The sequence below is a fragment of the Colletotrichum destructivum genome, chromosome 6 (assembly GCF_034447905.1).
Source record: "Colletotrichum destructivum chromosome 6, complete sequence".
Lineage (NCBI taxonomy): Eukaryota > Fungi > Ascomycota > Sordariomycetes > Glomerellales > Glomerellaceae > Colletotrichum > Colletotrichum destructivum.
In genome coordinates, this window is record NC_085901.1 from 1,161,849 (window position 1) to 1,187,175 (window position 25,327).

General features: G+C 50.6%; 9 protein-coding genes across 9 annotated transcripts; 3 read left to right on the forward strand and 6 right to left on the reverse strand.

Annotated features, from left to right (window-relative positions):
* Positions 1-617: 617 nt before the first annotated feature.
* CDEST_09539 (Putative Sirtuin family, DHS-like NAD/FAD-binding domain superfamily) lies at positions 618-2,227 on the reverse strand (the record flags this gene model as incomplete). The annotated part of the gene is made up of 4 exons (XM_062925698.1): positions 618-1,507; positions 1,635-1,707; positions 1,779-1,981; positions 2,080-2,227. 4 exons carry the CDS (start codon positions 2,225-2,227, stop codon positions 618-620), a joined length of 1,314 nt encoding a protein of 437 aa, XP_062781749.1.
* Positions 2,228-3,145: 918 nt separating this feature from the next.
* On the forward strand, positions 3,146-4,759 carry CDEST_09540 (uncharacterized protein; the record flags this gene model as incomplete). Its single annotated transcript, XM_062925699.1, has 1 exon — positions 3,146-4,759. The coding sequence occupies one exon, from the start codon at positions 3,146-3,148 to the stop codon at positions 4,757-4,759; it is 1,614 nt and encodes a 537-aa protein (XP_062781750.1).
* Positions 4,760-6,445: 1,686 nt separating this feature from the next.
* CDEST_09541 (Putative O-methyltransferase domain, S-adenosyl-L-methionine-dependent methyltransferase superfamily) lies at positions 6,446-8,157 on the forward strand. Its single transcript, XM_062925700.1, has 5 exons — positions 6,446-6,762; positions 6,825-7,103; positions 7,160-7,210; positions 7,269-7,801; positions 7,866-8,157. The coding sequence occupies exons 1-5, from the start codon at positions 6,523-6,525 to the stop codon at positions 8,026-8,028; spliced, it is 1,266 nt and encodes a 421-aa protein (XP_062781751.1). The 5' UTR covers positions 6,446-6,522; the 3' UTR covers positions 8,029-8,157.
* Positions 8,158-8,241: 84 nt separating this feature from the next.
* Positions 8,242-10,376, reverse strand: CDEST_09542 (Putative cytochrome P450). The gene is made up of 6 exons (XM_062925701.1): positions 10,054-10,376; positions 9,873-9,989; positions 9,711-9,813; positions 9,577-9,645; positions 8,940-9,518; positions 8,242-8,877 (listed from the first exon to the last, which is right to left on the reverse strand). Exons 1-6 carry the CDS (start codon positions 10,291-10,293, stop codon positions 8,447-8,449), a joined length of 1,539 nt encoding a protein of 512 aa, XP_062781752.1. The 5' UTR covers positions 10,294-10,376; the 3' UTR covers positions 8,242-8,446.
* Positions 10,377-11,508: 1,132 nt separating this feature from the next.
* On the reverse strand, positions 11,509-12,888 carry CDEST_09543 (Putative afumC-like glycosyltransferase, nucleotide-diphospho-sugar transferase). The gene has a single exon (XM_062925702.1). The coding sequence runs from the start codon at positions 12,817-12,819 to the stop codon at positions 11,602-11,604; it is 1,218 nt and encodes a 405-aa protein (XP_062781753.1). The 5' UTR covers positions 12,820-12,888; the 3' UTR covers positions 11,509-11,601.
* Positions 12,889-13,087: 199 nt separating this feature from the next.
* Positions 13,088-14,374, reverse strand: CDEST_09544 (Putative hydroxylase/desaturase AsaB). Its single transcript, XM_062925703.1, has 4 exons — positions 14,171-14,374; positions 13,873-14,088; positions 13,590-13,797; positions 13,088-13,529 (listed from the first exon to the last, which is right to left on the reverse strand). The coding sequence occupies exons 1-4, from the start codon at positions 14,284-14,286 to the stop codon at positions 13,185-13,187; spliced, it is 885 nt and encodes a 294-aa protein (XP_062781754.1). The 5' UTR covers positions 14,287-14,374; the 3' UTR covers positions 13,088-13,184.
* A 1,030-nt stretch (positions 14,375-15,404) lies between these two features.
* CDEST_09545 (Putative cytochrome P450) lies at positions 15,405-17,678 on the reverse strand. The gene is made up of 8 exons (XM_062925704.1): positions 17,315-17,678; positions 17,122-17,253; positions 16,790-17,063; positions 16,666-16,731; positions 16,533-16,608; positions 16,030-16,479; positions 15,806-15,966; positions 15,405-15,746 (listed from the first exon to the last, which is right to left on the reverse strand). The coding sequence occupies exons 1-8, from the start codon at positions 17,565-17,567 to the stop codon at positions 15,578-15,580; spliced, it is 1,581 nt and encodes a 526-aa protein (XP_062781755.1). The 5' UTR covers positions 17,568-17,678; the 3' UTR covers positions 15,405-15,577.
* Positions 17,679-18,545: 867 nt separating this feature from the next.
* On the reverse strand, positions 18,546-20,635 carry CDEST_09546 (Putative cytochrome P450). The gene is made up of 5 exons (XM_062925705.1): positions 20,368-20,635; positions 20,116-20,308; positions 19,166-20,065; positions 18,921-19,113; positions 18,546-18,866 (listed from the first exon to the last, which is right to left on the reverse strand). Exons 1-5 carry the CDS (start codon positions 20,446-20,448, stop codon positions 18,707-18,709), a joined length of 1,527 nt encoding a protein of 508 aa, XP_062781756.1. The 5' UTR covers positions 20,449-20,635; the 3' UTR covers positions 18,546-18,706.
* A 1,016-nt stretch (positions 20,636-21,651) lies between these two features.
* CDEST_09547 (Putative polyprenyl synthetase, isoprenoid synthase domain superfamily) lies at positions 21,652-24,403 on the forward strand. The gene is made up of 9 exons (XM_062925706.1): positions 21,652-22,008; positions 22,060-22,088; positions 22,150-22,424; positions 22,479-23,136; positions 23,198-23,358; positions 23,414-23,577; positions 23,635-23,736; positions 23,788-23,942; positions 24,010-24,403. The coding sequence occupies exons 1-9, from the start codon at positions 21,735-21,737 to the stop codon at positions 24,325-24,327; spliced, it is 2,136 nt and encodes a 711-aa protein (XP_062781757.1). The 5' UTR covers positions 21,652-21,734; the 3' UTR covers positions 24,328-24,403.
* Positions 24,404-25,327: the final 924 nt, after the last annotated feature.

Here is a 25,327-nt window from a genome sequence, read left to right on the forward strand (position 1 = left end):
TTTCGGTGACATGAACTTGTCATTTAAAAGCTCGAGATGAATTGTGATATTATTCAGATCAGATTATAGAGTTGCAGTGCCCCGTGACGCGGTCAGTCCCGATTCCTATGGCCGTCTTACTCCTCTCAACCCTGCGATCTCGGCTGGGGCCCAGAGGACGGGCGGCCATGCGATGCCAAGCTGGCTAATCGTGACCGGCCAATAGACCCCTACGATACTCGATGGGCAAGAATCGCCGGTTGGTCTTGGATTGACCCAATCGTTTGGCTCTGCCCTCGTGGATAGTAGGCGTACGCTGTCGATCATATTCATGGAGAAATCCCAAGAAACGACATCCATCATACGTCAGTAAGTCCCAAGACCAGGCTTCACGTTTCGCTCCTAGTTGGTCGTCGTAAGTTCGGAAGTTTCGTCCATCCATGGGGGAAGTCTGTGAAACAACATTGTTTTTTTTTGTTTTTTTTTTTTTGTGACAGCTCCCACGAATTTGGCTAACCAGTCTGGATGGGGAGCCGCCATCTCGATGGGTATGCAGGGGTAGGCTCTGAATGACGAAGAAGCCCATGCTTGCGGCCTCAACAACAGCACACTCTCTCCTTTCCCTTCTTTCTTTGCCTTCACGGAGAAGACGTCAGGTCGATGATTTCGCTGGCGGCGGACGAAGGTACAACATGGCTCGGCACTCCAGCCTCTTCGGCCGAGATCATCAACGAGTCCTCCCTCTCCTCATCCCGCTCAGTTCCTCCGCCGCCTTCGACGGGAAGTTCGCTGTCTAACTTGCTCACCTTCCATTCCCCGCTCGAAGGACTGTACTCAAGCAGGTACATGACCTCCAACCTACCCTCGCCAGCGTACTCTTGAATGATCTCCAAGTTCGGCTCGCCGTAGTGGCCCATGAACTCCAGCTCGAGCTTCACGTCCATCTCGTCCCCCGACTCCAGCCGGAACCCAATCACAAACGGCTCCGCCCGCGCCCACCGCCTGCTCCCCTCCATCCTGACGGATTGCAGGAACGTCGCCGGCGTGCCGTCGACGTCGACGCCCCTGACCTCGACCTGGAACCTCTCGTCCCTGACGGCCTCGAGCTCGACGATGAGCCTGCGCCTCAGCACGAACTCGGGGATCTCCAGCCCCAGCTTCTCCATCACCCTTTCCATCAGGTCGTCCGTCGTGGCCCACACCCTCAGCCCCGTGGAGAGGTGGTCCAGCGGCGTGCTCTGCAGGTTGCAGATGACGAGCCGCCCGCCCTCCGGGTTCGCGCGGCTGCGCTTCTTCTCTCCTACGCTCTCCGGGATCGTGCACGCGGGCGGCACGGTGAGGGATGAGCCGAGGGCGAGGCAGAGGTCGGCCTTCTTAGCGTTGTCGCGCGCGCGCTGGAGCGGCTCGGCGAACAGGTACTCGCCAAAGTTGATGATCGTATCGAGGAGGGTACCGCCGCAGATGGCGCACTTGCGGCCGGTGCGGTGATCGCGGACCGTCTTTTCGTAGCTTGCCACCGCACGGAAGTCTATATGCCAGTGTTAGACGCTGTTTCATGTGGAGGAGCCGAGACTTCGTGTACGATGTCGTTTATTTCATTTAGGAAAAGAGCAAGGGAAGATGGGGCGGGGGGAAGAGGGGGGTTGGTTGCATACCGCGGAGGTACTCCTTGCCGCAATCTTTACAGTACTCCCTGTTGCTGTTGCCATGGAGCTCCGAGATCTTGTCCTGCGGCGCGAGATGAAGCGTCAGTTTACGTCGATGCACATCCTGGGGCAGAACCTCTTGCCAGGGCTTACCGGGAGTATGCCGCTCTTCCTGTGCAAGCCGTCGCAGTTCTGGCTAATGAGATACTTCAAGATGCCCCTGTTCTGCAACTCGACGAGCGCCATGTGAGTCTTGGTCGGGATGGCCTGTAGCGTGCTAGTCGTTTTACCCGTCCTCTGTCGTCCTTGGGCCCGCAACGTCCAGGCACCCTCTGGGCCACGGAAGTCGGGGATTCCTAGACGTCAGGATGAGTTTCTGGCTATCCTTCGCTCAACATGCTACGATCTACACATTGAAGTGGTGGCGTCATGTGATTGAAAGACGGGAACTGACCGGCGGACGTGGAGATGCCTGCGCCGGTGAAGGCGATGAAGTGCTTGCTCCTCTTGATCTGGTCCACGAGCTCCTGGGCCTTGCCGTTCACCACGTCCTGAGGCTCGCGATGCTCTTTCTCGGCTACTTTGGGGGCTGAGTCGGCCATGGTGACAGTTGGGCGATGGTAGGGGGGAAATTAAAAAGATAAAATGACGGGACTGTTCAGATAAAGACTACACTCCTCATGTATTCTGGTATTGAACACATTTGAGATTTGATCTAGGGAGAACTTGGATGCTTAAATATAGTCGGACGTCGAAGCCGTTCCTCAGAATAACGCTTGACCTGTGTAAGACACACAAGAACGACGCTATAACGATAACAGACATCGACTTATGGGGATATGGAAACATTGATAGACATGGGTGAGCGACACTGCCACGCCATTGGCTGCTATCACTCGATCCCATGGAGACAACCTGGAACTAGGCAGCAGCGGCGAAGGATTCTCTTGGCGCTTCTTTAAATCCGTGATTGGATGTTAAGGCTTTTGGGGCGCCTTGTATCAGTGACTTCACCGGATCTCAACCATGTCGCTTATGTTATTCAACCGCAGCCTCTGGAATTGTGCCTCAACAGAGAAGTTCAACACTGAATGTTTGATAACACTTCTGATTCTCAAACTCGCCTGATGCGTTATTATCCCCAATAATCCTATTGCTGATCAAAATTGCAGCCATCTTTGGCTGTACGTTCTCACAGCAAGGAAGGAAGAAAACCCTGCTAACCCGCTTTCTATTCTATAACATGTTTTGAGTTGTAATGCTTCAACAATTTTCCCCATTATATTCAAGCCACCTCTTTCTCTTTATCATAAGGTGGTTACCGAGGCCATACTGCCTAAGTCGTCTGCTAGTCTCATAACTTACAGGTATTTAGTCCAGCCACCATCCGTCCCTTGTAGGTCAATCCTGGCCTGAGTGTGCCGTTTGTTACTGAAGCGAGGGTATCCAGGTCCTTGATACTCTTCTAAACACACAACACACCCACCGGTCATCGTGGTGGGAATCCTAAAATCTTCACTATGACGTCCCAGCACATCCTGGCCACGGCGCTCTCCCAAGATGCCATTCTCAAGTCCCTCCTCGAGGATGTCCGGACATACAATGCGCGCCAGCCACCTCATGCTGGCTTGCGCGAGTGCGATCTTTACGCGGAAATGCCCTTGCTTCTCAACCTGCCTGGCGCGCCCCTCACGTGTAGAGAGCCCCCCGCCGAGTTCGAGGCCGTCAACGTTCACTTCTCAGCCCAAGTGCATGCCTTCATTAACGCACTGCGCGACCTCGAGGAAATGTCAAGCAAAAAGTCCCCGGACGACCTGGACCTGATCCGCCAAGACGATGGTCTTTGGGCCGCCATCCGCATTGTCAACCAGTCCTTCAATATCTACCCGGACTGCCTGCACCGCACGTTCCACACCCGCCGCCTCTCCGTCCGGAACTCGGACAGCTTACCCCTCCTCAACCGTGTAACCCAACTGCGCGTGTTGCCCGAACCGGATTTCTCCTCCGAGCCGGACATGAACGCGGCTCACATGCGGCCCGTCTGCCCGCGCGTGCCCCTCGAACTCGCCGCCCGCCTCCCTCGCCTTCGCGAGCTCGACTGCCCCTGGCTATGGGAGCGCTTCCCCATCGCCTTCTCATCTCACGCGCTGCGCAGGTATGCCCGCGTCTGGGAAGGCCCTTGGCGCGATGCCCGCGCCGACTTCGGCCGGGGAGTACGCCATGTTATGCCCTCGTTGCCACCCTCCCTCACCAAGGCCCGTCTCTGGTTTTGGAAGCCTAATTCCCGCGGGGACGACGTGGACCAAGCGGCGCCGATGCCTGACCTTGTCGGCGCGTCATCGTCATCGTCGTCGTTGACCTCAGAGTTTGAAGGCATTGACCCTGTATCTCTCGGACTGCGGATTCTGGGGAGTCGTCTGGAGGAACTCGACATCCGCGCGCTCATCACCCCCGACCTTTTCCATTCCGGGGATGACGGTGCAAAAGGTCCCTTCTCGTTATGGCCACACATTCGGCACCTTAGAGTGGAATTTCACCCTTGCGCGCCCGACGGCAGCTGGTACTTTTCCGGGCCGCGAGGCGAAAATCCCCATGCCGCAGGTTTCGTCATCACAAGAGAGGAGCACTACCCGCCCGGCCAGGAGGACGCTGAAGAAACGCACACCTTGTGGTCCCTTGACGAGGACGAATACGCGGGCGACGACGAGGTGAGCGACGCCCGCCAACCCGACATGTTCCGTACGCTCCCCATTGCGGAGCGCATCGCCCCTTTGCTCATGGCGTTTGCCTCGTCCCTGCAACGACAAAGGACGCCCTCCCTCCAAGACGCCGAGTTATTCACGTGGCTTACGTGGCGGCCCTCCGAGAAGCGTGCTCAAGAGTATGAAGGCAGTGACGACGCGCCTCCATCGGAAGAGAGTGAGAACGTCATGTTCCGATGGGGGGTGAGATACGATGCGCCCAAAGGGTATGGGAGGGGAAAAGTGACGTGGCACGTCGCTGAGGACTGGAGGCCGGCGGACGAAGTCATATGGGCGTTCGAGGATCTTGTGGGCGGTGATGGGGAGAACATGGAGTGGAAAGCGCTTGAGTTTGTAGGGAAGAGGGAGCAGGATCTGGAAGTCTTCATCTAAGTCATCGGCTACTACGAGGCCTAGCGCTCAATGACACTTCCATAGACTCCCTTACACAACTGTACTTCTCCTCTGCGTCCATCATCCCGAACACGTACAGCATCGCGCCCATGGAAGGTCATCCCCCGGTTCCTGTTCTCAGAATTCAAGAACCTCAACGATAACAACCCAGCCCTTTGACGACGGTCATTGCCATTGACGGATGGACTTTGAACGACCCGGACCTCACGCTGAAGGTGTTCAGCAACATGGTCCAGAGCTCGGTGCGCACTCGCGAAGCCTTCGTCGACAACCTATCCAGCTCCCTGCGCGAGTACGCCTTCGACGGCGTTGGTTTTGACTGAGAATATTCCGGCGCCGACTTTGCCACTTTTCTCAACGACCTCGACGACACCAACAAGAAGCAGGCCATCAGGTATGCCGCCCCCTTCACGGCGTTCACGTCTCACTGACACCTGCGTCACTTCGATCTTGAGACCATCGACCACCTTGGCTTTATGAACGCCATGTCGTACGATCTGCACGGCGCTTGGGGCCACAAGAACCCGATAGAATATGGCATCTACGCGTACACAAACCTCACCGAGATGGATTTATGTACCCAAGAGTGAATCTACATCCCAACCTGCAGTGTCCACAACAAAAAGAGGAAAGGTTCAAAGATGAGAAACATTGTTGTGGCAGAAGATAACGACACAGTGCCTGTATTTTTCTGCGTGTATAATCTCGGCCAGGAGAACACAGGTCTCAAAATCTACGTTGACCCAACGACGTTGAGGTTGACTGGAAGTCTTGAATTCACAGGAGAGACGTGGTCAGTTGTTCCGGAATAAGCTCAGACTAAGTCCACGATACACGTTTCCAGAAGAAAACAAACAGGTGCATTTTCTGTCTGCGTTTGAGGGCAATAGTTACAAGACTGTCCGGTCGCACCAGACACTACTTGGAGTGGAGAAATCGCAAAGAAGGGTGTCAATCATCTGTCCGTCTTCAATAAGCTAGTCAATAAGCTAGCCAACCGCCGTTTCTTACGCGTGTGTTGTCAGTCAGCGACCTAGCGAGAGGCTCACACGCAACATTCCTTCCAGCCAGAGGGAGAGAGTGTAACTTTGCGCTCCAGTTTCGTGGTCTAGATTTACAGCACAATTAGATCATGTGCCCGTCCACTTCTGTTTAGTTTAATCTAGCTATGATTGATTTATCAGCCATAAACTATCATTGATAACTTTCAATAATTCGGCGAAACATGCTGCCGTATTTCTAAGAACTGGCCGGTTCTCGGGTTATCAACATCCTGCTAGTGCTTTTACTCGCAGTTATCCGCCGACACTTTACTAGGGACACCTCATCTCCTGTTCCTGCCATTGTGTTAACTCACTTACAGTTCGGCTTATAAACGCGCTCAATTTTTGGCTTTTCTGCTACCTTTGTTATGACCTACGCGGCCAGTTCTGCCGTCTGAAAACTTAAACCGGGTACTTAACTCATGATAGGAGCACACCCCTCCCGTTGGGAGAAATTCGGAGCCATCTGCCCAGCCTCCAGATCTTGAGACCCCGGTTTTCGCTTTGTAGCGATAACTTTGACAGGGGTATTGCGCTCCTAGCACCTATGCAATATTCCGATTAACAGCAAAGTTGGTACATGCTCGCTTCTTCCGACTGTTGATATAAGATGTTCCGTGGACTCCTTGCCATGGAAGAGTTGATCATCATCTCAGCATCCTTGGTATCTCTTCCTTTTGAATCTTCCCTACTAGCAAAATGGCTATCGCAAAGTCTACACCCCGTATCGTGGAACTGGCCACCCAAATCAGCAAGTCGGTGGCAGATCTACAAGCTGTCCTCGACGCCAAAGGTGTTCCATCACCGTCTTTCGATGAGAATGCTCCGCCAAAGTTGCCTAAGGAGGCCAACGATGCCCAGGACGCCGTGCTGGACGCGACGACAGAGTTACACGATCTCCTCTTGGAGCCAGTCACCTTGGTCCTCAAGAACTCGGCAGTAAGTCTACCTGCACAATGTGACTGTTGGCATCGAAATGCTAAACACAATCTCCATTCTAGAATAACAGCATGGGAAGTCTTGGATTCATGTGCCGCTTTGATATCCCAAACATGGTGCCCCTTGGAGGGAAACTTTCGTACGCGGAGATCGCGAAGAAAACCGGCTTCGCCGAGTTCGTCGTCGCGCGCTTCATGCGCGATTGTGTATGCATGCGCATCTTCCGCGAATCGGAGCCCGGGGTGATTGAGCACACCAAGACTTCCAAAGCTCTCCGAGCCCCTTGGTTCCTGGCATGGCTAAGGGCGGGTGCAGAGGAGGGATGGGCTACTATGCTAGGAGTTAGTCCTGTTTGCCAACCGTCATTGCTCATCTCAACTGACAATTGCCTTCCCAGGTCGTGGACGCCTTGCAGAAATGGCCGAACGCTTCAGAGTCAGATCAAACGGTAGGCTAAGGCAGTGGTCTCACCATCAGCGCGACAGTAAACTGACTGACGGAACTAGTCATTCAACATCATGCACAACACTACGGGCTCCTACTTTGAGAACGTCGCCAATGACCCCGAGAAGGCAGCCCGATTCGGGGCCGGAATGGCGACCCAATGGGAGTTCCCTGGCTACCAGCTCGAGTATCTGCTGGACGGCTATGACTGGGCTGCCCTCGGACCGGTAAAGGTTATTGATGTCGGCGGCTTCAAGGGACGTATCTCCATCGCACTCGCAGATCGTTTCCCCAATCTCAATATGCTCGTGCAGGATATGGGCATGAACGAGAAGGAGGCACATGCCGCGGTGCCTGATGAGCTCAAGGATAGGGTCAACTTCATGGCCCATGATGTCTTTGGGACGCAGACCGAGAGCGCGGATGTTTACTTTATTCGCCAGGTTCTCCACGATTGGCCGGACAAATACGGTATCAAGCTCTTGAGATCTCAGATTCCTAAGCTCAAGAAGGGCGCCAAGATACTTCTGAATGAGTCACTGCTTCCAGAGACGCCCGGAAGCTCGCTCCCTCTTTGGAAAGAAAGGGACTTGAGGTTCGTTTCTGGTCTACTATTAACTGCACCAAAAGACCTTTTCGCTAACCTAAGTACTATGAAGGACTATGGACATAGGGTTGCTAGCTACTATGAACGGTCGTGAGAGGACTCTGAAGGAGTGGAAGTCTATCATCGCTGAGGCTGATCCAAGGTTTGTGCTGCAAAATGTCGTACAGCCAAAAGATTCTATGCTGGCGGTGATGGAGATCGTCTGGAACCCTTAAACAAGGAATGCATGGTATATACCAATATGATACATGGGACTGGGGTTCTCCATCACTCATTTGGCGATAGCGGTAGTACCTATAGATCATTAGTCCTAAACCCGTATAATCTATTTCAACACTCGAAGTAAAGAATTTACTCTAAATGATGAATTGAAATTGGTTGGCCAAATTGAAAGTAAGGTGCGGCCTCTACCCTATGATGACCTTTCTGAATAAGCATTGCCTTGATCAAGGATACAAATTTAAACCAAATTTTGCCTTCAGACGAATCAACTGTCATATCATTTATGAATTGAGTGGCTAATTCAAATCTTTCACTTCGGTCTATGAATGAGCAAAAGGCTATTGGCGAAGCGTGGTTCTACTGAAACTTAGGCAAAACAAGATCCCTATGCTCGTATCGAATGATTTGCACTTAAGCCGGCAACTCAATCTCTTCCTTCCGTCTCTTAACTAGGATAGAGGCCGTCATATCAGTGAGGCTGTCGAACCCGTGATTCATGAGACTGGGCTCGGCGCTATCCGGCATTTTAAAGTCGTACTTGAGCAGGATATGAGCCAGGAGGACTTTAAGCTCCAGTGCCACATAAGTACGGCCAGGACAGGCATGTTTCCCGAAGCCGAAGCCGGTGTGATCAATGCTGACAGAAGAAAAGCCGCAGAAACGCGCCTTGTCGGGGTCGGACTCGGCTCTCTCAATGAAGCGGTCCGCTTTGAAATCATCCGGATCGGGAAAAAGATCTGGATCCCGCATTTGGTGAGCTGACACGGCTATGAAAGCGCCCTTGGGTAGGCGGACCCCGTTGCTGAGTTCAAGGTCTCGAAGGACGGCTCGTTTGTTGAAAACTAGACGGATTCTGTTAGCCTCCTGCAATATTTGTCAAGTTGTTGGGGCCGTTAAGACTCACCCTGGTTGATAGGCTTTAGCCGCTGGGTCTCTTTCAAAACACTATCCATCAGCTTCAGCTGGTTGAAAGCCGCCTGCTTCCAGCCCTCGCGCGTGACCGCTTCGATGAGCTCCCTCCGCAATGCATCTACCACGTCTTGATGATTTCTCAAGTCGATCAGCACTTGGCACAGTTGGTCCGTAGTGCTATGCATGGCGGCCACCGCGAACGTCAGCTGAGCAACTGCCGGATCATACTGGTCGCCCCTCTGTGAAGCCACCTCGTCAAACCAGTCAAGGGAGTCCACTTGGCGGTGCTTATTCTGTTTGCGTTTCTCACGTTCGTGCTTCATGATCTCTCTCGCCTCGGACAGCAGAGCCTGCGTGGCCCGCACCTGGGGGTGGAAGCGATGAATAAGCGGTAGCAGCCAACGTGGCCAGGATCGCAACGCCATTACAGCACCCAACCCCACAACAGTGTATTGGGAGTTGATTTCAACCCATCGCCTGTTGCCAGACATCTCAGGACCCAGAAATGCACGAACTGATACTTGCGCAACCAAAAGGAGTGCTGTTTGGTACAGTGATACAGCGTGCCATTCTAAAACATGTTGCTTAGTCCCTTAACATTTGAAATGTGAGTCAGGAAGCAGACGTACGAGAATCATCACTCCAAGTGGATTTGAGGCATCCAGCTGTTTCCACCGAGAGATCGGAGACCAACTGTGCTAGAATGAAGAGAAATATCAGCGGCCGTTCAAGCTCATAAGCGTATTTCAGACCCATGACTTACGCAAAGCCCGATTGAGTTTCTTGGTAATGACATCGTGCATGAGGCCTCTATGAGTGCCAGCGAAGGCAAAAGCTTCCATGCCTGGAATGAATCCCATCAATTCCTATATTGTACCTTAGCCACCAACGACCACAATATGGACGGGGAATCGTCACATCTTACGGTATTAGTGTAAACTCCTGCAGAAAGTCCGTTGTCTTCTCTAATTTCGGTGGCATAATGAGGACCCAAGACGATGACTTCGCCAAGGTCAGTCTGCACGCGGAATGCATTCTTATTCTGTGAAGAGACTGGTTAGATGCTTGTTGCCAACAGCGGCTAAAGTCCATCAACTACTACTCACCTTCGCAAAGCCCTCCTTCCTCAGAGACGTGAAGTCTGTGATGAACTGCCGTATCCCTTTGCCTGTGAACCAGCGCTCAAAGAAGCCGAGCTGATGGGCCAGTGGCAAATGTCGTACTTTGAAGTAGTATGAAGCACGTAACAAGACCTGGGACAAACACAGTGCTATGATTGCGCATACAAATGCAACCAGCACCCCACGACCAGAGATGAATGAGCTAGGATGGCTGATCAACCTCATGGTGAATCCAAATTATCAGTGAGATCAACTAGTATATTCAGATGAGTGTGGTGGTTGTCTGTTGATGTCTCCCATTGCTTCACCAGACGGGTCGAAAGAGCTGAGAGGTTGGCCATTAGCCAGCCCACTGTCGCCGGGCTTCATTTGTGCAATTATCCAACATGCAGGTTTCTCTCAAACTTAGAAAGGACACCTCAAGGTACGTACTAGGGTTTGATGGGTAAATTGAATACCCACCAAATGTAGTTCATGGGTTGTAATCCACAGACAGCCTAGGTTCACACCCTGAGGGGCTTAACACTCGCATATCTTAAGGTATCTGGACTTAGATCAGCATGTTCGCAAGCCAGAGGATACATGACAAGGGTGTAAATAAACCTTTTGCCCGCAACCATAGTAGTTCATCGCGTTTCCACGCCGCTCCCTTGCAAAGGGGTGGCCCGTAGAAGGGACAAAAGACGAACGGAGACTTTAAGTTTTGCCAGGGTGATTCGTTGCGGGTCAAGCCCGTTGCCATATACGGACGGACTGTTCGTGAATAAGGTTAGGAATACGGGAGGGAGTGCGGAACCGGGGAATCGAAAGTTTGCTGTTGATCGACCAGGTTTCTAGCCAGGGATTGTATTCCGTCGGCTGTGCGACCTCAAGAGGGACCGCCTTGGCCGCGTATCTTAGGTAGTTGTGTTAGTCAATTCCTGGGATTTCGATTGGGCCAAAGTTTATTTGCAGTGCTTTTGCTTAGAGAACTATGCCCTTGGCAGAATTGAGGTCCAGCCACACCCGTAGTCTAGCCTTTACCCATGCATAGGTACGGGGCGTGAACTTAACCTTCTCGCCCTGTCTTGGCTTCGTAGTGTCTGTCCGGTCTGAAACTTTTGACTGAAAAGCGGGCACTTGTTGCAACATCACGATATTGGCGGCTTACAAACGAATAAGTTATGGTTTGGTGATCGGCTCGAGACATGACGCGGCCCCGCGGATAGCAGAAGTATCACAGCAACGACATCGTGTGACCAAGTCAATCGAGTCAGGCGCCACTCATGCCAGCCTTGCATTCGATCTAAGCTCTTTACGGTCAATTTGCCGTTGACGTGTGTTGACAAGAAATATCCGGATCCGAAGTACGAGTAATGGTTCCGACTAGGCATATCGCACCATTGCAGTTACTATCACCAACAACAAGGACAGCGTCGGACACATCCCGTTTCGGTGAGAAGGTTTGGAGAGTTTATTAAAGATAAGGCAGCTAAATTTAGTTGCCACTGAGTACGGCAAAAAACTATGGCTAGACCGGCCCAAATCACCCTCCTACGCTTCTGTACTGAGAAACGGCTCAAACATGCCCACGCAGTGTGGCTCTCCTTCTGCCGGAGTCAGCTTCTCCGGTACTAGCTCTCTCGTCTGGCGTAAATTGATTGTGCCCCAACGAAGATACTCGGCAAATGTTTCGGGTGCACAGTCGGTGTCGTGGTGTTGAGGGTCATCCCAGATGTCCGCTAGGCTAGAAGCCATGGCATTCTTCAGGCCATGGCAGAACTTCATCAGAAGCGTGTTAGCGAGCATGTCATTGACGAACGTCTCTGCCTCCTTTCGCTGCTCTTCTGGGGCATCGTAGCGTGTCGTCAGCAACTCGAACTGCTTGTAGCCCATAAATCCAGTCCTCTCCTGGTAGTACCACATTTCTTTTAATGCCGGGAGTAGGAAAGCCTTCCTTTCAATCCACTCGCGGCCGTTCCATCCGTCTTCCTTGTCAACCAAGTCACGTAGTCGCTCCAGGCAATGTACTTGGGCCCCATAATCCATGATGGCGCGAGACTTGGTGACCTCCTCGTGTTTCTCGTTCATGATGATCTTGTCTGTGGGCGCGCCGTAAGGCTTGAGATGGCGCAGGAGGGTGTGGCGAGAGAGACCTTCGCAGCTCGTAGCGTTGCCCCAGATATAAAGAAACGTCTCATGCCAGCGGCGGATGAGATCGCAGTCTTTCCGCGCCATCATCCATGTGTTGATGATCGACGTCTCGCCCGGACGTGTTTCGTACGTGAAAGCTGCGAATTCGTATGGCGTCTCGGGGTCTACAAGCAAGCTCCAGATGTCGTCGATGGAGCGCACCAAGATTGCCCCGACATCCAACCAGCAGCCTCCATACAAGTAAAGCAGAGGGAGGCGCACGAAGTCGGCCGAGTGCGTGGCGACGTACGGGCCCGACATGCTCCCCTTTCTCATGGCTTCTGGGAGCATCTCCGGTGGCACGAAACAGCTTGCGTTGCTTGGAGAGCCAGGGACACCATCCAGCACGCGTACGTTCCATGATGGGCCCAACAGTCGTGCCCAATGCACAACGTTCCGCTTCGACCAGGGCGGCATAGCGTCGAACCCCGTGTGCCAATAAGCCCACAAATTCTTTTCATCGCCATCTGGCTTGGTGGGCGCCATCAGCAGGGCAATGATATCTTCGTCACTACGGCTGTCCAGCTGAGATGAGGGAATTCGCAGTGTGCCTCTCGGTACTTGTCTTATTGCGGGCATTTTGGGTCGGTTGTTCTTGAAGACGGATAATTGAAAGCAATATAGATAGGTCTAGGTTGTGGATCGATGACGATGCAAAGAGTTGTAGGACTGGAAAAGGATACAGAGCTTATATACAACCCACGGGATAGGAGCAAGCTCCCATCTGACAATTGGTCAGATTCAAGCCCGATCCTTGTCGACCGATTGCCAGCCCCACCGCGCAAGTTCAAGGTTTGTCACCACACACGATTGTTCATTTGGATTTCATTTCATTACATTCGTACTCTATAGAAATAACTTGTTGGTTTGAGTATCCTTTGAAAACTCCCAGTCCATTCACGACTTCACCAACAAGTCAGCGGCCATTACTCAAACGGCCAAGACTATGCATCCTCCTTGGGAGGAGTCTGGTCATACGAGACAATGCAGCGCATCTCGATGCTCTCTCTGTCGTAGCCTTGAGCATGTTCTGGGTCGACAAAAGCCGAATGCACAATCCTTCGGACGGGTCCATGCGAATCGAAGTTCTTGAAAATCAAAACCTCGTCTGGCTGCTGGGCGTACTTGAAATACCAGCGATGGTTCTCGTTTGGACCTACAGCCCAGGCCTCCTCTATACGTTCATCTGCCTGGATGGGCATAGGAGCCAAGTCCGTTTCATCGACTACGGATGTGGCATCGGCACATGCGAACGGATCCTTGTAGATCGTCTTGACAGGTCGCCAGACCTTCAATGACCTGTTTAGCACCTTCATCGTATGGGGTTATAGAACCAGGGGAAAACTTACGTTCATGATGGCGAAGCGCCCCTGAACAACCTTTTCCGCAAATGACTTGTCTGGGATTCGGCTTAGAGCAATGATCTTCGCTCCGTCGTACGACTGATCGCAGTGAACAAAATGAACGGGGTTCTCCGTTGGAATATCTTTGTTGGCGTTGGGCTTCACGGGCCCGCGAGTCTGGTGATCGTAGCAGTAAACATAAGAAGCTCCGGTTCTACGACAGTGGATTAGCTGGGTTGAGCTCTGACGTGTCTGTGATGACAGTATGGAAGGGTTCGTGTTGACGTACAACTTCTTAACGAGATCAATGACCTCTGGATACAAAACAGCCTTGACCCTTTCATCATCGGCGAACTCGGCTTTAGACACTTTGGTTTGATGTTTGACGTATTGGAAACCATGGGTTTCGAGAGTGAACTTGTCTATCTCGGCACTGACGTCCTTAACCACAAACTCTCTAGATACCACAGGCTTCTGGTTCCCAGGAAGATCTTTGATGTTCTTTCTGTGTTTTAGAAAGAATAAATCCGGTTAGTGACGATATATCACGCAAAATGACATCAAGAGAGTGACATTTCAAATCTTACCGCTGTTCCTCGTCTGAGGGAAACGAAATAGGGTCTGCCCAAGTGGGATTGCTCAAGTCCACATAGGTGAAAGTCGCCTGAACGTCACGAGGAGACATGGTAGTAACTGTGGCCATTGTAGAAGCGAGATTTCGACAACGAATCAAAGTTAATGGCTAGTTCAATGAGTGAAAACACGGTATGATTACAACTTGACGGGTGATGGTTCAGAGAATTCGCTGTTCAAAGTTCCCATTGCGTCGCTGAAATACTTATGCCCGAGCCTTGCAACCAACCGCCGAACTAAGTCATGTCCTCCGCCTGGAACAATGCTGGGCGAGACGCCGTTGCAAGACGCCGTCATCCAAGACACCATACGACCGACTCCCACGTCCCTCGACCACAACGGCCTTCCGACTGCTACACTGGGAGGATCTAATTCTACCGCAAGTTTGACTTTCAGGTCATGTATTGGAATGCTCTCACCTGGACACTCCCATATCCCTCTTGTCGGCTCGGGTGGGTCGAGATGTCTCCATTGCAGGGCATAAGTCGCCGGTCTATATTCAAAGGATACAAGTGACTGAACTATCCCCGCAGGAACAATCATTATCCAGACAGTCATGCAAAGGACGCCCCTGAAATGTGGAAACCAGGAATCATGCTCTCGGTCACACCGCTACTTCCAAGCTTAATTGATGAAAGAGTGGTGCATTCGCTGCCCAACTCAGCAGTTCTGCTTTTTGACTTTGACCGTTGAATCCAATATCTCGGTGCGTTCAATTTCGGACCATTTTCCCGTACCAATTTGCTTTTGAATAGTCACAAGTGTAGATGTGGACTCGCGGCCAGAAGATCCCTGCAATCACTACCACTAAGCCATGCTAATCACTGAAACTTTAAGTTGGCCGCCGCCTCCGCCTTATCCTAGCAGCGGATTTCCCGCAGGCAGTCGACAGCTGGCTTGGTGGAGTTCGGGGACATGCAACAACCCGGGTCAAGCTGTAAGTAAACCTTGGAGGATGAGGTGGCTGAAGCAGAAAGAGCCTGCCGTACTGTGAGTTTAGTGAGTCCCCTGCCTGCCCAGGTTCATTTTATGCAGAAATGCAAACAAGCATAATCAAAAAAGCGCCATACCCACAGAAGCCGAAACACATTCTTACATCGACTCGTCTAGGGACTGACTGGTCCGGCCAACCTTCGTCAGCAGTAAGATTATCGACGCAGGTTTGAGCAATTACACGCAATGTACACTTTAGAATTCATCTTGTCTTTGTATTGATAGCAGTTCTTAGCAATTGCGTCGAGGAGAATAAAAAAGATTGTCAAAGGAGCCTAGTAGAACCATTCTCGCGATGTGTTACTAAGATTCGATGTGCCCCGAGATGAGCCTTCATGCTGACACACCTCCCATCCCCAAACTCCCACTTAGCCCTCAACCTTGACGCGGATGCCCTTACTTTCCAGACGAGGCAAAGGTAAAAGAAAATGACAGGCTGGGTCTGCATCTACCGCGCTGGTTTTGAACAAGCTCAGTTTTGGCCCTTGCGGACAGAACAAAGCTGCGAACACGAGGGTGATTTCGGCGTATGATAATCTAGGAGTTCAAGTCAGCTATAGGCAATAGAACCACTACCCTGAAATACTCTGACTTACTCCACTCCAAGACATCGGCGAGAACCTTTGGTGAAGGGTACATAGTTTCGAATCATCTCGGGTGTTACGTTTCCTAACCACCGCTCCGGGCGGTACTCCATTGGATCATCGTAGGCTGTTGGATCAGTATGCATGTACCAAGCTGACATGCCAACAGGTGTCTTGAATAGAGTCAGTTTGTTCATCTGTAAAGAAACGCATAAGGGTATTAATCGGAAACTTACACCTCGAGGAATCACCCAGTCTTTATAGACTAGGTCGACATCAGGCGATACACGAGGTAGCCGATGGGTCAACCCAGGGCTTAGACGTAAAGCCTCCTTAATGCAAGCTTGTAGAAAGGGAAGACGTTCGAGCTCCGCTAGAGAGGGAATAACTTCAGGGAAATCCTTCATGGGACCCTTAAGCTCTTCTCGTAGCCGATTGTGGATGTGGTCGTTAAGTAGGATGTGCACAGCGAGATAATCCATCGTGCGTGCCGTTGTTACGGTGCCCGCACCCATGACAACCTGGGCCTCTGACGCCAAACGCTCTACGGACTTTTCAGACTCTGGCAAATCGCTGTTGACGATGTGATCGAAAAGTGTCTCGCACTTCATCTTGTCGTTTTCGTCCACAAAAGCAAGACCTTTCTCCTTTCGTCGCTTTGCATCGACTATGTGGTTCACGGACATCTGTGCAAGGTGTTAGTTGACGCGAGCCTCAAGATGCATGAAGATTGCCATACAATTCGCCAGTCCCGGAACATCTGGCTCCGGGGATCGAGACGCTCCAAGAGTGAGGTGGGGACAAGCCTCACAATTCTATCCTCATATAAGCCTCGAATTTAGACAGTGAAGGTGTAGGTGTTCTTTTCTTACTTGATGAGCGCAGGGAAATTCATGAATATCGGCATTGACCTGATGAGCGTATGGAACAGGTTGTACCTAATACTTGCAGTTAGAAAATGTGTAGATGAGCCGGAAAGCCCGTGAAGGAACGAACCAGTCGGGATTAAAGTCTGGATGGCGCAGGAACGACATAGTAGGATTCGCGATGCAGACAACATTGACTACATCGCCTGCCATGGCGGCGAAGACGTGGTCAAGCCTGACTACTTTACCAGTGCCTTTCAACTCCGTGAGACGCTGTATCATGGTGACCGTCAGCTCGTGAAGCCGAGACTCCAGACGAGCAACCCCGTTCTTGGAGAAGAAAGGCTCCATAGGCTTCCGACGAAGCCTGTGATGGTCATGATCGACGGTCATGCCGTGGGAACCTAAGCCGTTTCAATTAGCTGCAGAAAGGGCCTTTGAGAATCCTTGATGAGAGCTCACCATTGAAGTCCATACCATCCCCAAATTGGGCATAGGCATTGGTTCGTCTTACGGCACCGCCCACATACAGAGTGTTGTAGTACGTCGGGTCGTTGATGGAAATTTCTTCCGGGTTCACTCGAATGATAGGACCTGTCACCAATGCATTAATTAACATGCAAGCTTCTTCAAAGCAGTGGAATGGAAATTTTACCATATTTTCTGTGCAACCTTTCTATCTCATAGAGGTAAGCCCCTTTGCCCAGGTAGTCCCAGGCTATCTCATAGAGATGTGTAGCAGCGGCAATTTTGGGCCCGGGAAACCGGGCCAGGGGATGGAAGTATAGGCGATAGACGGTTACAGCAAGAACGTAGACAGCCCAAAGCCCCAAAAGTAAAGAAAGCCACAGAGCCGGGCCTGAGAAGTGTTCTGAAAAGGTGATCAGGTTATCTTGCATGAATGCCATCGTTTGTTCTTCCTCCAGGGTAATCTGGTTTGAGGCACAAAACTAACAAGTGATGAATTCTTTTTTTTCCTTTTTGGCTGAACGGGGTTTGGTCGATTCGATAAGTTGAAGTTGTCGACAATCCTCGATAACTACATAGACTTCGTGTATATTCGCCCATTGAACTTTCTGTATTTGTCCAAAGTACAAGACTGAAACCTGCCTCATCTGACTCGTGGACAGGGCGGAAATCGAGCCCCGACCCACGGGAACAAACTGTTCACGTCTGCGATTCAGCCTCTCAGATGCAAGGCGTGGTCATATAGAAAGTTAGATGTATGAAATGGGGAGGTCAGTGGAGGTGACTTTTGGAATAACTAGTACAGGGTTAAAGAGGTAGGTTCTGTGCCCCCTAACGCATTAACCACCTCTACAACCTTAGACTTGTGGAATTACAGTACACCTTCCATCCTTTTCTCTTGCTAATAGACCAGAAGTACGTCAAATGTTGGCCAAACCTAAATTAGTAGGGGGGGTGGATGGAAAGTACATGAGCAAGGGTATATAAATTCGGCCGGATGCCATTGTACATTCACCCCTCAGTCTAAGTCCGGTATTTCCAGCAAGAATGAGCCGGCGGAATGGGAGGCTGCGGGATATCGGACACCAGGGGGCCGCGCGATTCATTCCTCTCGAAGCTCAACTTTATTCTGAGACCAATGTAGCTATTCTGGTGGAAAAAGGCGGAAACCCGTGCAAATTACTGGATTTCCAATCATTTTGAGACCACAGCCCCGTTGCATGTGCTCCGTTATCCTCGCCAAGATGGAAACATCAAGACACATCCTACGATGAAAATTGACTCGGCTACTAGGCAGTTTCTATGAACTGACACCGTGTTCTTCAACTTCTAAATTAACACGAACTTTCAACATAACTGATGAGGCGGTGTCCCGGAATTGTGGTACTGTTAAAATGCCATTCGCTATCTATTGCCCCGAGTCAGAATGAAAGACAAGCCATACCAACATATCCTTGTCCGTTCCCTTTCTTGTAAGGCCAATTTCCAATGCTGTGATTCGAAATCTATCAGAAGCTATCCCATTCTCGTAAGATTCTGTGTTTACGCTAAGGGTGCCGGAAAGACGAGGAGGAGTACTTCATTTGCCCGCGCGCTCATTGAAGACCATCATCAAGTCTGGCTTGTCCCAAATAAACCAAGTTTTCTGCTGGTTCCACTGCTGAGAAGATGGATGTAATTCCAAATCAAAGTTCCATAGCAAGTGTGCCAAGATAAGCCGCATCTCAGCCCAAGCCAGGCTGGGAACGAAACTGTTGGTCAGTGTTTTCGACACATGGGGGGGACGGACTCACTTTCGACCTAGACAGTTCCTTGCACCATGAGAAAAAGGTTGAAATGCAGTCGGGTTGTCGTCTTGGAACCTTTCTTCGTCTAACCATCGCTGAGGTGCAAATTCAAGAGCGTCTTTGAAGTTTACTTTGGCCGTGTTTGTAGCATACTGGTTGATAGCAACAATTGTGTTTCCAGGAACGAAATGCCCATTGACTAGATAAATTTCAGCTCTGAGTCGTGTTCAGTCGAATGGCTTGAAGCTCACCCATACACCCAGAAGGTGGTGTGACACGAGGCGTAGCCCCTGCGACGGGCGGGTATACCCGAAGGGACTCGTTGAGCACAGCTTGGAGAAACGGCAGCCTGCCTAGCTTTTTGCTATCCATCTCGTTTGATGAGGCGACTTCTTCCCGAATAGTCGTTGTGAGCCTCCGCAAGAGGTCTGGGTTCTTGGACAGGTAGAATAGACAACCGGCAAGAAGTGACGCCGTCGTCTCTGATCCGACATCGAGGAGGAGGGCCACGTTCGCGGTGATCTCGGCCGGCGTCAGTGCCTTTGCAGTGTCGTTGGCCTCCAAGATATACGACATGAAATCAGGCCTTTCGTAGTTCCCAGTCGCCATGCGCATCCGTGCCTTGTCGACGGCAGCTTCAAACGCCAGACGTCGTGAGCGCCCAAATGCCCACATTAGCAGACGCATCATTTGAAACCTGTACGGCATGAAGCGCAGCATCTCTACGACCGCAATGCCCTCTTTGATACCTTCAAATATCAGATGGGCTTGTGGGCTCCAGTCGTCGCAATCAAGTGCACCCGAGCTGACGCCGAGGGCAAGGTCCGAGATGATGTCGTACGTGCAATGGTGAAGCCAGCGCACAGCATCAGTGGGTGTTCCACGAAGCTGGCGGATTCTTCGCACCAAATGATGGATATGATGCATTAGCACGGTCTCCTGGGCATATAAAGCCTTTTCCGAGAAAGCATGCGACAAAACTCCACGGATACGGGAATGGTCTGCGTTCGAAGAGGCCCCTAGGTTTTTCTCTCCGTTCGGAGCGATGGCTCCCATGTAGAAGAACGGCTCTTTGTCTAAGCGCGCCCCAGGACGCTTCTTGGACTTTAATCCGTAGATGTCATCCCACGATGTGCCGTTGATGAAACTTACTACCTGATGGTCAATGGATAGTGACTCGAAAATCCTGAAAACGACTCACATTCGTCGGGGGCAAGTCGAACAACATCGCCGTATTTTTCGTGCAGCTCTTTGGTGATCAATTCGAGGTTCCCGGTGCTGCGATGATAAGAATAATACAGACGAGAGGATCTCGCCAAGAGAGGGCCGGGGAACTTTCTCAGGGGATGCAAAAAGACATTGTACAACACTTTGACGATAAAACTTCCAAATATCTAAAATCAAAAGATTAGCAAGCTTGTACCACGACCTATGGGAATTGTGTGCTTCTTACGCCCACACAAAACAGAAACACGACGCCAATATAGAACCGGAGAGCCAAGTAGTCGCTACTATTGATCTGGTATGAGGCCATATTGCTGTAAATTATTGACGGTTTGGAAGAGCGCAGTAGGATCGACAATAGCTCGAGAGCTCGATCAAGTGAAGAAGAATCGCAGGTCTTCTCTCACACCAGTGTTCATCGCTTTCATACCCTGACTAATACCAGTGATCTGAGACCCAGCCCTCCCAGTTCGTATGCAAGCATGTCACGGATGATTTCTGACACGCCAAATACGTACACTCTTGTCTGATCAGGATAAGATCTAGCTTGTTCATGGATCGGCGAGTTGATATGTCATGTAAGTTACACCAGGGTGGGGTGGGGGGTGTGCGGTTCAATGTTGGAGATAGCGTATTCGTCTTTGCCTTGCGGCATCCTAGAAACCTGTGGGATATCTTGATGACCAGACTTAGAAATCTGAAGAGTGTCGGAAAGGCTAGGGGGCGCTTTCTGGTACGTATTCTGCCGGAACCGGCAGAATTTGAACCGAAGAGAAGCAATCTGGAAAGCGGTACTTTAGCATCCTGGCAACTCGGACAATGTATCCGGTCTGCCCCACGAATACTTGGTCGGTGTAGATTCTTTGCCGCTTGCCTTCCTCTTCATTAATCTATCAAGTGGCGATATGTCTAAGCATTCTCACGTCAACCCCGTGATCTCACTGTCTGCCAAGAGGTACACGCGTAAGTCAACATCCATCTTCGATTACTGAAGCTTTTCAATAGTCCAATTTCTACCTGTTACAGGTATAAATTGTACTTGGACAGGATATTTTAACATCCTAAACGTATTTGTCAGCCACTGGCAGCATCATGGGACACCTGGAGCGCAAAGGAAAAATGGGTATGCTGCACTTGGCGCGTGAGCATCGTGGTTAGCCCTGAATTACCCAGTGAGATACGGATGGTCACCGACATGAATCAAGTCATACGGGGGATTTCGGTGCGATTACTGGTTTAGGAAGGAGACAGCGTCGGACGGCTGGCGATGTAGCCCATGATGCGGCTCAATGGAAGGCCGAAACTCCGAGACTCGAGGAAAGAGACTGACACTAGACATGGGAGGTTCTTGATTGTTTTTCGAAATGCTCACTAGAGATGACTGATACACAATTAATTCTTACAGACTGGACCGACCTGCGGGCTGTGCCAAGTAGATGACCTTGATAGTTGTCAAAAATATAGATACCATAAAATGCCGTGACCGCTCTTCATGTCGAACCAATCTCTGACTGTACCATTTACACTGCAATCCATCTATTTTCAAGCAAACTGTCACCCTGCGTGGTTTTTTAATTCATATTTTTCAAGTCCACAATGTTCTCTTACTCGACGGTGGTTGACCCTGTCACTTATGAGACTGAAGGTCTTTGTGACGGCATCGAGGTCCGCATAAGCTCGTTCACTGATCTGGAGGACCGTGGTGCAATTCGTGCCCATCAAGACTGGAACAAATACGTCGAACCATGTCGCGAATACCGCGGTACTCTTGGGCCAAAGTACAGTTTCATGTCTTTGACTGTACCCGAGTGTCTCCCCGACAGGCTTGAGGTCATATCGTATGCCAATGAGTTCGCTTTCCTACATGACGGTTAGTGTGATGCTCCTACCTGTTCCGACGCACAGCTAATCAAGAGAAAAGATGTTACGGACCAGGTTGATTTTGAAAGGGTAAGTTCTACACTTCTCAGTCTCCCTTTGACCAAATTTAAATTCAACATTTTGCGGACAGGGCGAGGTTGAGAACAATGAGATGATGAATGCGTTCCTCGAGGCCGCCCATACCGGCTCCATTGATTCTTCGGCCTCAGGAGCAGCACAGGCGGGAAAGAAAAGGATCCAGTCGCAGTTGTTTCTTGAGATGCTAGCCATCGACCCTGAGTGCGCCAAAACCACAATGAAAGCCTGGGCACGCTTTGTGGAAGTGGGCTCGAGCCGAAAGCACGAGACTCGGTTTCAAACGCTTGATGAATACCTTCCTTATCGCATCATGGACGTCGGGGAGATGTAAGACGCCATATTCATTTGCTATATCATTGAAACTAATAACTGCGCGCATAGGTTTTGGTACGGCGTTGTGACCTTTGGCCTGAGTCTCCGCATTCCCGACCACGAAATGGACCTTTGCCGAAAGCTTATGGCGCCCGCGTGGATTGCCGTCGGTCTCCAGAACGATCTCTGGTCATGGCCAAAGGAAAGAGACGCTGCAGAGAAGCAAGGCAAGGACCACGTCATCAACGCCATCTGGGTCTTGATGCACGAGCACAAGACCGACCTCGAAGGTGCTGAGCAGATCTGCCGCCGGCTTATCAAAGAAAACGTGGCGAAGTACTTGCAGATCGTCAAAGAGTGCAGGGATGATGTGTCACTCTCCGAAGACCTTCGGAAGTACATTGAGGCGATGAAATACAGCATTTCTGGAAATGTTGTATGGAGTCTCACCTGTCCGAGATACAACCCCCAGGTTTCTTTCAACGACCGCCAGCTCCGATGGATGCATGAAGGTGTACCGGAGCTGGAGACCTCGTGTTCTTCGCCAGAAGCCGAGTCGGTTTCTTCGAGCTCACCAGTCTTCTCGGAAACTCACAGCAAGTATGGGGCAGACTTGGAGGATAAAGTCATCTTGAAGAGGATTTCTTCGCAAAGCTCTTTCTCTACGCCACTAGAGATGGATTACGACGAATATCAGGTCAAAGTCGGGCCTCAATTGGCTTACGAGGTAAGTGGCGCCTTCGTGTTGAGGGTGTGTCCATCCACAAAGGCTGACGGAAGGATTTTAGAAAGAAATTCTGGAAGCACCCTACAAATACATTGCCTCACTTCCCTCAAAGGGAGTGCGGGATCGCTTCATTGACGCACTCAACAATTGGCTGCGAGTCCCTCATGACACTTTGGAGAAGATCCTAGTAGTGACACGCCTCCTCCATAATGCGTCGCTCATGTAAGTAAAGTCTTTCGACACGTGGTTAGTCTTGTCATGCTGAGTTGTGCTATAGCATGGACGATTTTCAAGACGACTCGCCTTTGCGACGGGGTAAAGTCGCAGCGCACACCATTTTTGGACCAGCGCAGGCGATCAATGCATCCACTTACACTATCGTCAAAGCCATCAACCAGGTGGCGGAATTTAGAAGCCAATCCTGCGTCCACGAAATGACAGGTTAGTTTGTTAATTTGCCTTTCCTGCCTCAAAAGTCTCTAACAGCTTGCAAATCAGAGAAAATCATGGCTCTGTTCCAGGGCCAGGCTATGGATCTTTTCTGGACCTACAACAGTCGGTGCCCGACAATGAATGAGTACTACCGTATGGTTGATAACAGTAAGCATCAATTTCTCGATACAGGAATAAAAAGGCAGCTAACATGGTTAGAAACCGGCCAGCTGTTTTCTATCGTCACGAGGCTTATGCTAGACAATCATAAATGCATCTCCACGAAGACTTCTGCAGCTCTCGACAAATTCACAACCCTACTTGGACGCTATTTCCAAGTGCGCGACGACTATCAGAACTTGGCTTCTGCGGACGTAAGTATCGCCATAATCCAAATTGATTTTCAGGTTTGAATTTGGCTGATCTCGAGATGCACAACAGTACACCAAGCAAAAAGGCTTTTGCGAAGACCTCGACGAGGGAAAATACTCTGTCCCTTTGATATACACTCTGCAGACGCAACCTGACAACATACAGCTCATCAGCTTGCTCTCTACTGGGAAGAAAAGAGGGACATTCACCAGGGAGCAGAAGGAATGCATTCTCGAAATTCTTGAAAAGTCTGGAGGCTTGGCGTACACTCGCGTGGTCCTGATTAGACTGCACGCTCAAGCCTCGGCTGCTCTGAAAAAGCTCGAATTGTCTTTTGGAAGCTCAAATCCTGAGATGAAGGTCTTGCTGGAACTTCTGCGCATCTAAAGACCGGCTTGTTTGAGCCGATGCTCTCGAGCGGAACCAGTCGGAAACAAGGCTTTCAAGGTAGACTTGTCATTCGTAGCATTTTAGAAATTGAAAGTGAATTTGTTCTCATGGAAGTCAGTCGGTCAACAGTGAAGCCCCTGAAAATTGAACTGTAATCCCCCTTTCTCCACGCGAAGTCAATGTCACCAAATGGTCGTCCTCTCAATGTTAGGTTGGCATCTACAGGCAACGAATTACCTACCCAAAGAAGAACCATTTCCCAGTACATACAGTAAGGTGATATCAGGAGGCAGACATTGAGTTTCAGTTGACATGCGGCATGGAGGTGTACCTCCAAAGCATAGGCTGTGATCGATTCGGTGCCACACCAAACCGATAACGGGCTGACGGAAATACAGTCCCGACACGCTAGTCCTAATTTACTTAACTGAGATTCAAAGTCAAAATCGATGATTATATCTTTTTGAACTAGCTCAATAACCGCACCAAAAGAGGCAAAGTGCTATTCCAAAGGCTATTTTTGCTGTTTTCCCCAGCAGTCACAGATAGCTAGGCCAGGGATTGTTACATCGAGGCTAGGATGCTAGCAGGATAGCGATGTAGGCTAGCAAACGCTGGCAGACGCTGGCAAAGGCTAGCAATCAATTCCCTGCCTTGCAGAAAAGGTTGATCCAAACAGCAAATACAAGGTACAACAGGAACAAGGTCAGACGCAAAGCTTAGCCCAAGTTACTCAAAGTCTACTTCCCGGTCCCTCTTAGTTCTCCATTCAAATTGGCACCAATCACGCCCAGGCCTCTCGTACGGCAGCTGGGTCTTCAGTGGTTATATTGCCGAAGAACAGAAAGTTCAGACCGAATGTTGCTTTCGGTGTGTAAATCGGCCGGACTGGATTGTAAGGGAGTCTTGGCAACCAGTTAAGATTTCCGAAAGATGCGTCCTGGTTTAGAATAAACTTCCTACGAAGTCGTGCTCAGTCAACTCCACCTCTCGATAA